The sequence below is a fragment of the Ursus maritimus genome (genome assembly GCF_017311325.1).
Source record: "Ursus maritimus isolate PB19 chromosome X unlocalized genomic scaffold, ASM1731132v1 scaffold_X1, whole genome shotgun sequence".
NCBI lineage: Eukaryota > Metazoa > Chordata > Mammalia > Carnivora > Ursidae > Ursus > Ursus maritimus.
In genome coordinates this window covers 111,701,293-111,714,579 of record NW_024423319.1, presented here as the reverse complement: position 1 = coordinate 111,714,579, position 13,287 = coordinate 111,701,293, and the positions used below count along the sequence as shown (strand labels likewise).

General features: G+C 39.2%; 1 protein-coding gene across 1 annotated transcript in view; it reads left to right on the top strand.

The window, feature by feature from the left end:
• Positions 1-13,287, top strand: part of REPS2 (RALBP1 associated Eps domain containing 2) — a 219,323-nt gene that overhangs the window by 123,715 nt on the left and 82,321 nt on the right. The window contains exons 10-12 of the mRNA XM_040633929.1: positions 6,188-6,257; positions 7,765-7,818; positions 12,215-12,260. Coding sequence (XP_040489863.1) covers positions 6,188-6,257; positions 7,765-7,818; positions 12,215-12,260 — 170 coding nt within the window. The remainder of the gene's footprint in view (positions 1-6,187; positions 6,258-7,764; positions 7,819-12,214; positions 12,261-13,287) is intronic.

Here is a 13,287-nt window from a genome sequence, read left to right as displayed (position 1 = left end):
TTTATTTATTTATTTTTTAAAAAAATATTTTATTTATTTATTTGACAGAGATAGAGACAGCCAGCGAGAGAGGGAACACAAGTAGGGGGAGTGGGAGAGGAAGAAGCAGGCTCATAGCAGAAGAGCCTGATGTGGGGCTCGATCCCATAACGCCGGAATCACGCCCTGAGCTGAAGGCAGATGCTTAACGACTGAGCCACCCAGGTGCCCCTAGGTCAAATTTTAGTAACTAATGATTAAATATTTCATTTTCTTCTATTTTATTCATTGTTCTTTCTAGCAATCTTTTAATCTCTCTTGAATGCATGCATGGGATTTAAATAGATCTTGGTACTCGTCCTGTGAGGGATGACTCCATATAGGTGTTTGTGCTGTGAATGAAGCTGTAGCTGATTCAGGTCGTGAGAACTTTGCTCAGCAGCACAGATCAGATCTCTAGACAGCAGAGCTGTAACCATGTACTTGTTTCCTTCAAGAATTAAAGATTATAATTTCAGGTGAAGTCCCCTTTAGCAGTGCTTCTTAGATTACTGGATTTCTTTCTTTTGTAAACAACTTTACTAAACTATAATTCACATACTATACTCATCTAAAGTATACAATCCAGTGGTTTTTTAGTGTATTAACAGAGTTGTGCAACCATCGGTATAGTCTTATTTTAGAATATTTTTCATCACTCCAGAAAAGAAAACCTGTACTCATTAGCAGTCATTGACTATACCCCCTTTGCCCCAGCCCCTGGTGATCAGTAATCTATTTTCTGTCTCCAAATTTGCCTATTGTGGACATTTCATGTAGAATCATACAATATATGCGTTTTTTTGGTGACTTCTTTCATTTAGTATAATGTTTCATTTTTTAAAAATTTATTTATTTGAGAGAGAGAGTGAGCACAAGTGGGGTGAGGGGCAGAGGGAGAAGCAGCCTCCCCGCTGAGCAGGGAGACTGATATGGGGCTCAGTCTTGGAACTCTGGGCTCATGACCTGAGCCGAAGGCAGATGCTTAACCTCCTGAGCCAGCCAGGCGCCCCTTGTATAATGTTTCAAAGTTCATTCATGTTCTAGCATGTATCGGTGCTTCATTCCTTTTTACTGCTGAGTAGTGTTCCATTGTGTGGATCTGCCACATTTTGTTTGTCCGTTCTTCAGTTGATGGACATTTGGCTTGTTCCCACTTTGGGGTTGTAAGGGAAAAAATGCTGCTATGAACATTCATGTAGCAATTTTTGTGTAAAATTACGTTTTCAATTCTCTTGGGTGTTTACCTAGGAGTGAAATTGTGTGTCATATTGTAGCTTGAGTTTAACTTTTTGAGGTCCTACCAAACAGCTTTCCTAAGCACCTGCAGCATTTTACATTCCTCTAGCAGTAATGTATGAGGAGTCCAGTTGTTCCACATCCTTGTTAAAACTTGTTGTTGGGGTGTCTGGGTGGCTCATTTGGTTAAGTGACCGACTCTTGGTTTTGGCTCAGGTCATGATCTCAGGGTCCCGGGATCGAGCTTCACATGGAGCTCCATGCTCAGTGCAAGTCTGCTTGTCCCTCTCCCTGCTCTCTCTCTCTCTCTTTCTTTCTAAAATAAATAAATAAAATCCTTTAAAAAAACACTTGTTATTGTCTGTGTTTTTTATATTAGCTATCCTAGTGGGAGTGAAGTTGTTGGTATCTCATTGTGGTTTTGATTTTAATTTCCTAATGACTACTGATGTTGAGCATCTTTTCTTGTTCTTTTTTGCTATTTGTATATCTTCTTTTGTGAGATGTCTATTCAAATTTTTTGTCCTTTTATAAATTGGGTTATTATTGAGCTGTAAATGTTCTTTATATATTCTGAACATAAGTCCCTTATTTGATATATAATTTACAAGTATTTTCTTTCTTTGGTTTTTCTTTTTCCTTTCTTTTTTTTTTTTTAAAGATTTTATTTATTTGACAGAGAGAGAGAGAGAGAGCGTGCGTGTGCACAAGCAGAGGGAGCAGCAGAGGCAGAGGGGGAAGCAGACTCCCCGCTGAGCAGGGAGCCCAATGCAGGGCTCGATCCCAGGACCCCGGGATCATGAACCTAGCCAAAGGCAGACACCTAACCAACTGAGCCACCCAGGTGCCCCTCTTTTTCCTTTCTTGATAGTGACCTCTGTAACACGAATGTCTTTTAGTTTAACGAGGTCCAGTTTGTCTTTTTTTCTTTTGTTGCTGGTGCTTTTGGTGTCATATCTAAGAAACTATTGCCTAACAGAAGATCATGAAGATTTACTCCCATGTGGTCTTCTAAGAGTTGTGTAGTTTTAGATCTTACATTTAGGTCTGTGATCCATTTTGAGTAAGGTACTGTATATGCCGTGAGGAAGAGGTCCACCTTCATTCTTTTTTTTTTTAATGTCAAAGATTTATTTATTTATTTTAGAGAGAGAAAAAGAGTGAGGAGAAGGGGAGAGGGAGAGAGAGAGAGAGTGTCTGAAGCTGACTCCATGGTGAGCATGGAGCCTGTTGGAGGGTTCAATCTCAAAACCCTGAGATCATGACATGAGCCGAAACCAAGAGTTGGATACTTAACTGATTGTGCCACCCAGGCACCCCCACCTTCATTCTTTGTATATGGATATCCAGTTATTTCAGAATCATTTGTTGAAAAGATAATTTCCCCCTGTTGAATTGTCTTGCACCTTTGTTGAAAATCAGTTGACTATAAATTTAAGGGCTTATTTATGGATTCTCAATTCTATTCCATTGATCTGGATGTCTGTCATAATGCTAGGAGCACCCTGTCTTGATGACTATAACTTTGTGGTGAGTCTGGAAATTGAGAAGTTTGAGTCCTTCAACTCTTTTTTTTTGTTTTTTTTTTTTAAAGAGAATATTTTCACTGTTCTGGGTCCCTTGCATTTCTTTATGAAATTTAGGACAGGCTGTTCATTTCTGCAAAAAAGTGCAGAAGGATTACACTGAATCTGTAGATGAATTTGGGGAGTATTGCCATCTTAACAATATTGAGTCTTCTGACCCATGAGCATGGGATGCCCTTCCATTTATTTAGGTTTTAAAAATTTCTTTCAAAGGTGGTTTTTTTTATTATAATAATATTTTATTATTATATTATGTTAGTCAGCATACAGTACATCCCTGGTTTTTGATGTAAAGTTCGATGATTCATTAGTTGCGTATAACACCCAGTGCACCATGCAATACGTGCCTTCCTTACTACCCATCACCAGTCTATCCCATTCCCCCACCCCCTCCCCTCTGAAGCCCTCAGTCTGTTTCTCAGAGTCCATAGTCTCCCATGCTTCACTCCCCCTTCTGATTACCCCCCTTTCTTTATCCCTTTCTTCCCCTACCGATCTTCCTAGTTCTTATGTTCCATAGATGAGAGAAATCATATGATAATTGTCTTTCTCTGCTTGACTTATTTCACTTAGCATTATCTCCTCCAGTGCCGTCCATGTTGCAGCAAATGTTGAGAACTCGTTCTTTCTGATAGCTGAGTAATATTCCATTGTATATATGGACCACAGCTTCTTAATCCAGTCATCTGTTGAAGGGCCTCTCGGCTCCTTCCACGATTTAGCTATTGTGGACATTGCTGCTATGAACATTGGGGTGCATATGGCCCTTCTCTTCACTACGTCTGTATCTTTGGGGTAAATATCCAGCAGTGCAATGGCTGGGTCATAGGGTAGCTCAATTTTTAACTTTTTGAGGGACCTCCACACTGTTTTCCAGAGTGGCTATACCAACTTGCTTTCCCACCAACAATGTAGGAGGGATCCCCTTTCTCCACATCCTCTCCAGCAATTGCTGTTTCCTGCCTTGTCAATTTTTGCCATTCTAACTGGCATAAGGTGGTATCTTAGTGTGGTTTTGATTTGAATTTCCCTGATGGCTAATGATTTTGAACATTTTTTTCATGTGTCTGTTAGCCATTTGTATGTCATCATTGGAAAAGTGTCTGTTCATATCTTCTGCCCATTTTATGATTTGTTTATTTGTTTCTCACGTATTGAGTTTGAGAAGTTCTTTGTAGATCTTGGTTACCAGTCTTTTATCTGTAGCATCATTTGCAAATATATTCTCCCATTCCGTGGGCTGCCTCTTAGTTTTTTTGACTGTTTCCTTGGCTGTGCAGAAGCTTTTTATCTTGACGAAGTCCCACAAGTTCATTTTATCTTTTGTTTCTCTTGCCTTTGGAAATGTGTCATGAAAAAGGTTGCTGTGGCCGATGTCGTAGAGGTTGCTGCCTATGCTCTCCTCTAGAATTTTAATGGATTCCTGTCTCACATCGAGGTCTTTCATCCATTTGGAGTTTATCTTTGTGTATGGTGTGAGAGAGTGGTCAAGTTTCATTCTTTTGCATGTAGCTGTCCAATTTTCCCAGCACCATTTATTGAAGAGACTGTCTTTTTTCCACTGGATGTTTTTTCCTGCTTTATCAAAGATTAGTTGCCCCAAGAGCCGAGGGTCCGTTTCTGGGTTCTCTATTCTGTTCCATTGGTCTATGTGTCTGTTTTTGTGTCAGTACCATGCTGTCTTTGTGATCACAGCTTTGTAGTACAACTTGAAATCTGGCATTGTGATGCCCCCATCTTTGTTTTTCCTTTTCAACACTTCCTTGGCGATTCGTGGCCTTTTCTGGTTCCACACAAATTTAAGGGCTGTTTGTTCCAGTTTTTTGAAAAATGTCATTGGTATTTTGATCGGGATAGCATTGAAAGTGTAGATTGCTCTGGGTAGCATGGACATTTTAACTATGTTAATTCTTCCAATCCATGAGCATGGAATATTTTTCCATCTTTTTGTGTCTTCTTCAGTATCTTTCAAGAGTGATTTGTAGTTTCTAGAATATAGATCCTTTACATCTTTGGTTAAGTTAATTCCAAGATAAAGTATGATTTTTGGTGCTATTGGTGTTTTTTTGAGGGTAACTTTTTATTTATATTTTCCACTCCTAAATCATTTTCTTCTACTAGGAATCTAGTTTATAGTCCAGGTGGGAGAAAATAAAAGAAAGCCACTGTTAAGATACATTCTCTGTTGTATTGGAGATAGTAGACTTTGAATAGAAAATTATATCTGGAGGCTTCATAGTAATGCCAAGAATGACCTAACTGAGGATTGTTACCACCAAGCAGTACTGAACTCCATTCTTTGAAACAGTTGAAAAACAGAAGTATTGCTTATCCCACTGGGGTTGTTCAGATTCTGAGAGGCAAAACAGTTAACCTTTTGGAGCACTGGATGACTCCAGGATTTACCCTACTTCCTTTAAGGTTTATGTGATTTTCTGAATATGTTTAAAATTAAAAGAATATCAGAAGACATATAGTGAGAAGTCCTCCTCCCATCCTTTCCCCCAATCTACCTAGTCACCCTTCAATTTTTATGTATCTTTCCAGAATTTGTTTATATATATAGTATATGTAGTAAATATTAATATATATTATTCTTTTGTCAAAGGTCTTAGAATGCATATTAATTGAGACTTTATAAGAAATATATTTATAGTAAGTAGATTTTTAAATGGAATTTTAAACTGATCAATATGTGATCAATTTGGGTATTCTTTCTTATTAGTATTAGTGAAGACTTCCCCTAATTGAGTTAGGAGAAAATTTTGTTATGCTCATTTTTCTTATTCCTTGACAAGGAGGCTGTTTGAATCAGGGTTGAACACTCTCTGCATAACAGATTTTGGCAAATATCTGCATTATGGGGCCACTTGTCAGAACCTCTCTCTGCTTGTGGAAGAGTACATAAGGTACAGGTTTGTTTTTGACAGATTGGGCACATGTTACACAATTCTCTGGCTGAATCCCACAACAGATTCAGATTTAATGTGCAGTCTTATACGTATGCCTAAATCTGTATCATCATTTTTTTCTCTGCACATGTAAATTTTCTTTTTTTTTTTTTACATTTAAAAATTTTTATGTAATCTCTACACACAAGGTGGGACTCGAACTCAGGACCCTGAGATCAAGAGTCATGTACTCTACCAACTGAGCCAGCCAGGTGCCCCACATGTAAATTTTCAACACAAATTAACTTATACCTCACTAGGAATCTAATGTCACAGTTTACTGAAGACAGAAATATTGCCAAGCTATGTTGCTTTTAAAGCATTTTTATCATATATACATGTAACTTAATTTACACTTCAACCTGTATAATTTATTTACTTTTCTTTCCCAAGAAGCTATCTATTAAAGACATGGCTGACTTTCCTGTCCCAGCCCAAGATGTGACTAGTGATGACAAACAAGGTATGAAAAGAATGAGTTTTCTTCCTTTAGGGACATTCTACCTGTGTTTCTTCATCTACTTCTCTTGAAATGGCTGGCTTCTGGAGCATATGAGGACAGTGCTCAGTATATGAACACATTTGGATGGATTAAGTAGTTCAAATTGTTGTCAGAAAACTGTAGTTTCTAAAGTGATAACAGGAGCTTCCAGAGCCCCCTAACTCATTGGCCCCTTACTCACTGCTGACCCTCAGACTACTCTTGACACTTTACATTGGGATTTGGTTGCACTAATTGGGAAATGACTGGAAGCTGGAAGAATTGAGAGCTTAACATCTTGGGTTGGCAGATGTGATCCCAGAACATCAGTATAAATGCATATTTGTGCAGAGGTCTAATCCTTGAGGAAGTCATCTTCTGAAGAGAGTTTCTGTCCCTGGGATTTATCTTGTGACTTTGTGGATGTGAGGCTGTGTTGTGGAGTCAGCAACCATTTGTCTGTCTTACTGGGCGAGTGAGAAGCAGTACAACACAGTTTTCCATGTTAGCGCTACCGTGAATCACAGAGATGAGTTGGCCTGGGAATAGTTAGAACAGTTGGGTGTCTACCCCCCCTGCCAACACCACTCCATGTAATTCTTTATAATCTACCAGGTCCTTCCTCATTCATTGTCTTATTCAATTCTCACAAAACTGAATGGAAGCTAGTATGTTTCATCACCTAAAACACAGAGATGAGTAAACCGAAGTGCAGGCAGTATGAATCATTTGCTTAATAATAAAAAGAATGGAGATAAGAACAAAGATTTTCTAAGTCTCAAGCCAATCTTCTTTTTATTATTTGATACTGATTTACTACCCACGAATGAGAGGCTTATCCGAAGGGACTAAAGATCAGTGAAGCTATTTCAGATTTTATTGTCGAGACCTGTCATTGTTGCTGCTTTGTACAGAAGTTAAACATGAAAAATAAGTGTTCCATTAGGAAATAATAATTGCTTGCTCTCTATTTAAATATTTGCTCAGGAGAGGCAGGCAGAACTAGACATTTTTTGCAGCAGTGTGTTCTCTGATCACTCTCTTTTCTAGTGGGTCTAAGCCTTGATTGCACATTGGAATAACCGGGTGAGGTCTAAAAATACTGAAGGCTGTATCTCACTCTCAGAGAGATTCTGATGTCATTGGTATGGGTGTCAGGAATGAAAGGGGGAAATTTCTCATACTTCCTGGTAATACTCCTCATAGCCACTAGAGGTGCTTTCTGTTGAAAGTTGGAAATAACTGCTTTGTTCCTTGTGGGCTGAGAACCTATTTCCATACTTTAGGGAATCTTTATTGTTTTACTAAGTGCTATAGCAGCGTATAGAGGTTTATAACACCATTGTCATAAGTGATGACTAGGGATTCTTTGTTTTAATGTAATGTGCCTCAGACATAAAATTTTACAGTTTTTTCTTTTTCTCCTTTCTTTCTCTTGTTGTTTAAGAGCAAAACAAAACACGTCTAGAACAAAACAAAACACGTCTAGCTTTGAAAAGTACTGCGGATGAAGCCTTACCAAAGGATATGTCTGAGGATCCAGGTAGGAGAAAACCATTTTAATATATTTTAATGTAATTATTTCTAATTTAAAAAACCCAGTAGTTTCAGTGAGTAGAAAATTGGTGGAAGTATAGGTTTCTCTGTAAATATTTGCCTTGTGTTTCATTCTAAGGAAACCTTTTGGTTGTTTTTTACCCCTTTCCTCTTTTCAGGTATGAGAAGAGGGTGGTTTTTTTTTTTTTTAAGTTCTGAATTTAGGTTTCACTAATAGGACCACGCAGTTTGAAGTTAGAGTCTCATTGTTACTTTTACTGTAAAATTGGGAAGGCTTGGAGTTGAGATTTCAGTAAACCATTGTGGTTTCTGTGTAGAGTAAGGAGCTAATGGGTAGATCAACTGGAGGCCCACAGTTGAAATTTTCCATTTCTAAAGCAAAAATCTCAAATGTTTTCATTAAACTTTACCACCAGGAAGGCAAGTAAATGTGCTTGTACATGAAGTAGATTCCAAGGAGAAAAAGAAAAGTTGTGTTTGCCCATGTTCTTGGAGAGTTGGAACTGTGTCTATGAATGTGGAGATGGCCAGGCCTATGTCCTCAGCTCTCTTGATGGGAGCCATCACTGAACGAAGCCAAACCTAGTTAAAAACAAACTGGCTAGGGAGGGTATTACTATTTGGGGCTCCATTTATAAGGATGTGAAAGAAGTTGTTGTATTCTCTCATTGTTATCTTTCATAATATTTAATAAGTAAATCATGTTTGTTTTGGTTAGCTAGCTATCATCCCAGGCTTATTTGTTTAAAGTTGGAACAAAGGAATCAGTATAACATTGAGGCTTATGCTATAGTACAGTATTTCCCAAACACTAAGTTCATTCAAGGTTTAAAAGAGAGAGAGGGGTGGGGGAAGATTGAAGGAGGAGGGGAGAGAGAGAGCATGAATAAGAATAAGAATATATGATTTATTTCAGTGATGAGGTTTAAGATTCTGTGTTTTTAGGCAGCCCCCCAGGTGATTCTGATGTGTAGCCTATTTTGGGAACCTCTGCTTGTAGGAGATGATGTTAAGAAATAGAAAATTGATATTGTAGATCAACCATGACTCCAAAAGTGGTAGGAATTCTCAAGCATAGTTTAGGTTTTTGAAACTGATTTGGGTTCCTTTATCATAGGAAGAAATGCTCAGTTTATGTAAAGACAAATGGATTGCTGGCCTGTTAGAGAATTAGACTTTAGGCTTGCCCTCTTCTCCCTTCTTAGGACAAATACCTGAGGTAGGTCCTTTCCACCTCTAATTTCTGGAGCTAAAGTGGATGTACCTCCATTTTTGTAAACTTCGTGTTAACAATATTAATAAAAGCTAGTTGAACTTGGAAAGTTAAATTGGTGCTTTTCCAGCAGCCTTCTAGGCTAAAAACTTCCTATTTTTTCCATGAGCATCACGTGTTCTCTGGAGTATGAGCTTCAGATGTCATTTTTAAGATTCCTTCATTGACTGGGGCATGGAGTCACCAGACAAATGCTATCAGGGTGTGCCACGGTGCGGGAAGTACATCTGAATTTGTTTCACATTCTGCCTGGGAACATGCTGTGTGGTTTCTGATTCATTTTTCCACTGCTTTCCCTTTCTGGAGTGGATATGAGGGAATCCCTCATCTGAAAACCTATTTAATACCCCCTTTCCTGGGGCATGTTTAGATTTCTAGTGCGAGACACTATAGAGTTTCAAGGTGGTGGTTTCTAATTCTGAATGTCTGTCCATGCCACACGGAATTTCACCTCAGTTGAGTTGCCGCCTCTTAGAGAATTAAACTTTAGGCTTGCCTTTTTATCCTTTCAGTTTGCTGCAGAGATGACATGCCCAGGGTGTTCTAGGAAGTTGTCATTCTTCTTCCCTCTTCCCAGCTAAATTAGAAGCTGTGATCTCCCCACTGGCTTCTGCCTGGATTCCAGTACAACAAGCCCTGGCCATTTCTGCAGATATTCACATGCCCCAAATGCTGAGTTTGACTTTCAGGGGCTTGGAGGCTGATGGAAGATTTAACTGGAATAGGGTTCTCTAGCTTTTTGTGATCCGAAACCTGTGGGGACTTACCAAGATCTTCCTGGGCTATATTTTTGCAGATGGCAAGCTAAGTATCTCCCTGCCCTGCTCTTCCACAGTGAGTGGTAATAATGATGATAATAATGATAATAGTAATGGTGATGAGGATGATGTTGTGGTGGGACCGTTATCAGGGAATGGGGGTAATTCCTGGTCACATATTTTTTAATATGCCTTTACCCTTTTAATTTCTGAAAGTGTATATATTAGTGGAGTCTAATAGATTCCTTAGCTAGCATCATATTCCAGCCTAATTCAACAGGAAACACTGCAGAATGGTGATCTTTTTCTTGATGTCTCTAGGTCATGCTGAGGGGATTAGGCCTCACACTGTAGTCTCCAGACACGGTTGGTGATTCCAGCAGCTGCCCCGTTGCCAACTATCACCCCATGGTCTTCCAGGGTAGAGCAGTTTTCTCTTTCCATCACCTGCTTCCACTTGTACCTCCTTTGCTGTCCTAATGGGAACTAAATTTAGAGGTTTCTAAGCTTGAAAAATTAGGAGCATTCTACAACAGTAATATTTTGCAATTCTAAAATACAGTTAGTTTTCAAAGTACCTTCACCTTCTCTCTCCCCATGAGAAAGGGGCCTTAGGACTCCTGTCTCGGTCTCTACTGCTTATCCATACCCCCCCACCCCATCTGTCTGTGTGTCTATCTCTCACTGGCAGGGTTTACCCCTCCTTCCACACCCATTCTCACCCCAGCAAAAAGACAGAGATAATGGCAATTGACAAATGAATTAACGGTCACCCCCATGGTCTGGTTTGGGGAGCCAGACTTATATTAACGTGACTGAGACTTTCTTGACCCACATATTTCTGGAAAGCAGTGTGGCCTGAGGGAGAAGAGGTGTTCAGAGCCGGCTGTGGGCAGCCTGCCCAGAGGGTGGCCCCCAGCTTTGTGGTGAGTCTGGTCACACTGTTCACTCAGCCCCAAGGCAGCAGGCTTGACTGCAGGATGGGCTCCCCTTAGGCCCCTTTCCTTTGCTGCCTGGGGTTTGTGGGGTCATGGGTGGTGGGGGTAACTACATGTACCTGCAGGTGTGGATGCCTGGTAATGGGTAGGGCAGGACAAGGCTCAAACTCCCTAGGCCTCCCATACTTTTTAGGGCTCTGGCAGCATTTTGATGGATTGAAGTTGAAAGATGCCTGTGTTCTCACTACCAAGCCAAAATGTTTATTTTGGGAGAAATGCATCTTTTCTGCAGCTGACCATATCTAAGGGAATATATATTGCTAGCGTGCTTTGTGCCTTGTTAGCATTTTTAGCTCCCCTTTCTTTCCTGCTTATCTAACCCATGGATTTTAATGACCATCATCAATCCAGGCTGCTTCATCCCAAGGTGGGTTTTTATCTTTAGAGCAATGTAAAAAAGGGTGGGATAATTGATTGAGACATAAGAAAATGTTTGGAAGAATCTGTGCAAACAATATACAAACTATATTCTCCTTGTTCCTAGTTAGTAGCACTTTTTCTTTGGATTTTTATGACATTTTATGATGAAAAATTTGCAGTGTTTGCAAAACCTTAGCATAACTAATGGTTTCTAAAGTTGTCTTCCGTAGGGTATTGAAAACATAAAAAAGGATTAATCTTTTTGTAAACGTTTCTAATTACTCTCAACATCTTGTGATGGGAAAGTAGGCTCCATGGGTGTCGATACTGAGCAAGTTAGTTCATGATTTAAATTTGATAAGGAAAAGTTGCATGGTTGATAAAATATTTTAATGATTTCACTCTGTAATATCCTCTGTATGATTTGGTGACAGAGACATAGGACACAGGAATATTTTCTTATAGGAAAATCTGTGTAGCTCATTTCAATTTAACTTGTGGGAGCTTTGATTTCTTGTGGTCATGCTGCTCTGGTAGTGTATTTTAAGAAAATCTTGAAATATGTAACCTGATAGATTTCTTCTTAGCCTTCAGGGGAGGCTGGTTCAAAATCAGTTACCAGGCTATCACAGTAGACAAAGAAAACCACAGGTCTGAACCCACTATTATATAAGTAGATAACCCCTTGAGAGGGTTTTCTTTTTAGACTGGAATTTCTTTATTCATCAACGTAGATTTGAAAATAGCTTCTTAGTGCTCTAACAAAAGGAAAAAGAGTGTTGGTTTCTCCTTCCTTTGAATTGTGCCTTTAGCTGTAGAAGTAAAGTGACAAAATAATGAAAATGTGGAGGCGCTCAAGTTCTCCACAGGGACTCCTGTATCTCACATTTACCTGTTGATAATGTTTGTTCTGTACTAGCCTGGGTATTGCTTAGAAACCTGTTCAACTGCAGAAATGAAATCCAAGTAAACAACAACTAATCTTTGTTTCAGCCACTTCTAAGGATTCCAACAGTCTCAAAGCAAGACCAAGATCCAGGTAGTGTTTGTTTAATTTCTGCTTTAATGTCCTTTCTATCCTGTCCCTGACTAGAAATAAAATTCCACAACCCAAAGCCCAACCCTTTTCCTTCAGATTTGAAGCTTAGAATAGGGGTGAATTCCCTTGTCATGAAGGGCCTGTTTGGAGCATGCAGTGCTGCTGGGAGACTCTCAGTTTCTGTGTTTATTAGTGCTGGAAGACGGTGGCTGCTGCTGGCTGGTTGCCTGATAAGAAGTGGTTTGTGTGGATATGGCCCAGTTGTTGCAGGATGATAAGGAATAGAGGGCAGTAGCTTTGGAGAGAAGGAAATGTGGTTCAAAGGTAACACTGAAATTTACTACCAGGACAAGGTGGACACCAAAAAGCAAGACGCCTGAGGGATGAAATCTAGAGTAGGAAATTAAAATGCTTATGGTGATTTTAATGAGGCTTGAGACTTTAGGTAAGCAGTGCATATGGTCTGTTTTATCCTGTCTTAGAGCTGCTTTTTGGCTTCACAGTTTTTAGATCAGTAGAAGCTAGTAGAAGAGGAAGAGCGAGTAAGGCAGAGCTGCGGTTGACATCAGACATCAGAGTGGAGGATCGAGGAGAAATACAGAAACATTAATAGAACATCAGAGAGGGGAATGGTATTGGGGCCACTCTTCAGTGGTTGACAGCAGTGTAAGACAGGACAGTACACATGTGTTTGCTTTGGTTCTTGGTGACTTTTTTCTTCCTTTGGCTACTGAGACACATTCCTGAAAAAGTGAATTTAAATCTGATCATATTTTATATGCTTGAAATATTGATAATTAAGGAAACCTCGTCTTTTTGTAAATCTGAGAGTTATCCCTTAGTTTATCTTTTATGTCTAGATTTTCTAAATTGGGGTTTTGTTTCCTTGTTTATAGAAGATACAGATATCTATATTCATATTTTTTGAAACAATAGATACAGTAATCTTTTTTGGCAGGAAAAAGAGGTATAGTCACTGTTTCTGTCTGTGGCTACCACATTTACTCATCTTTTTTTTTTTTTTTTT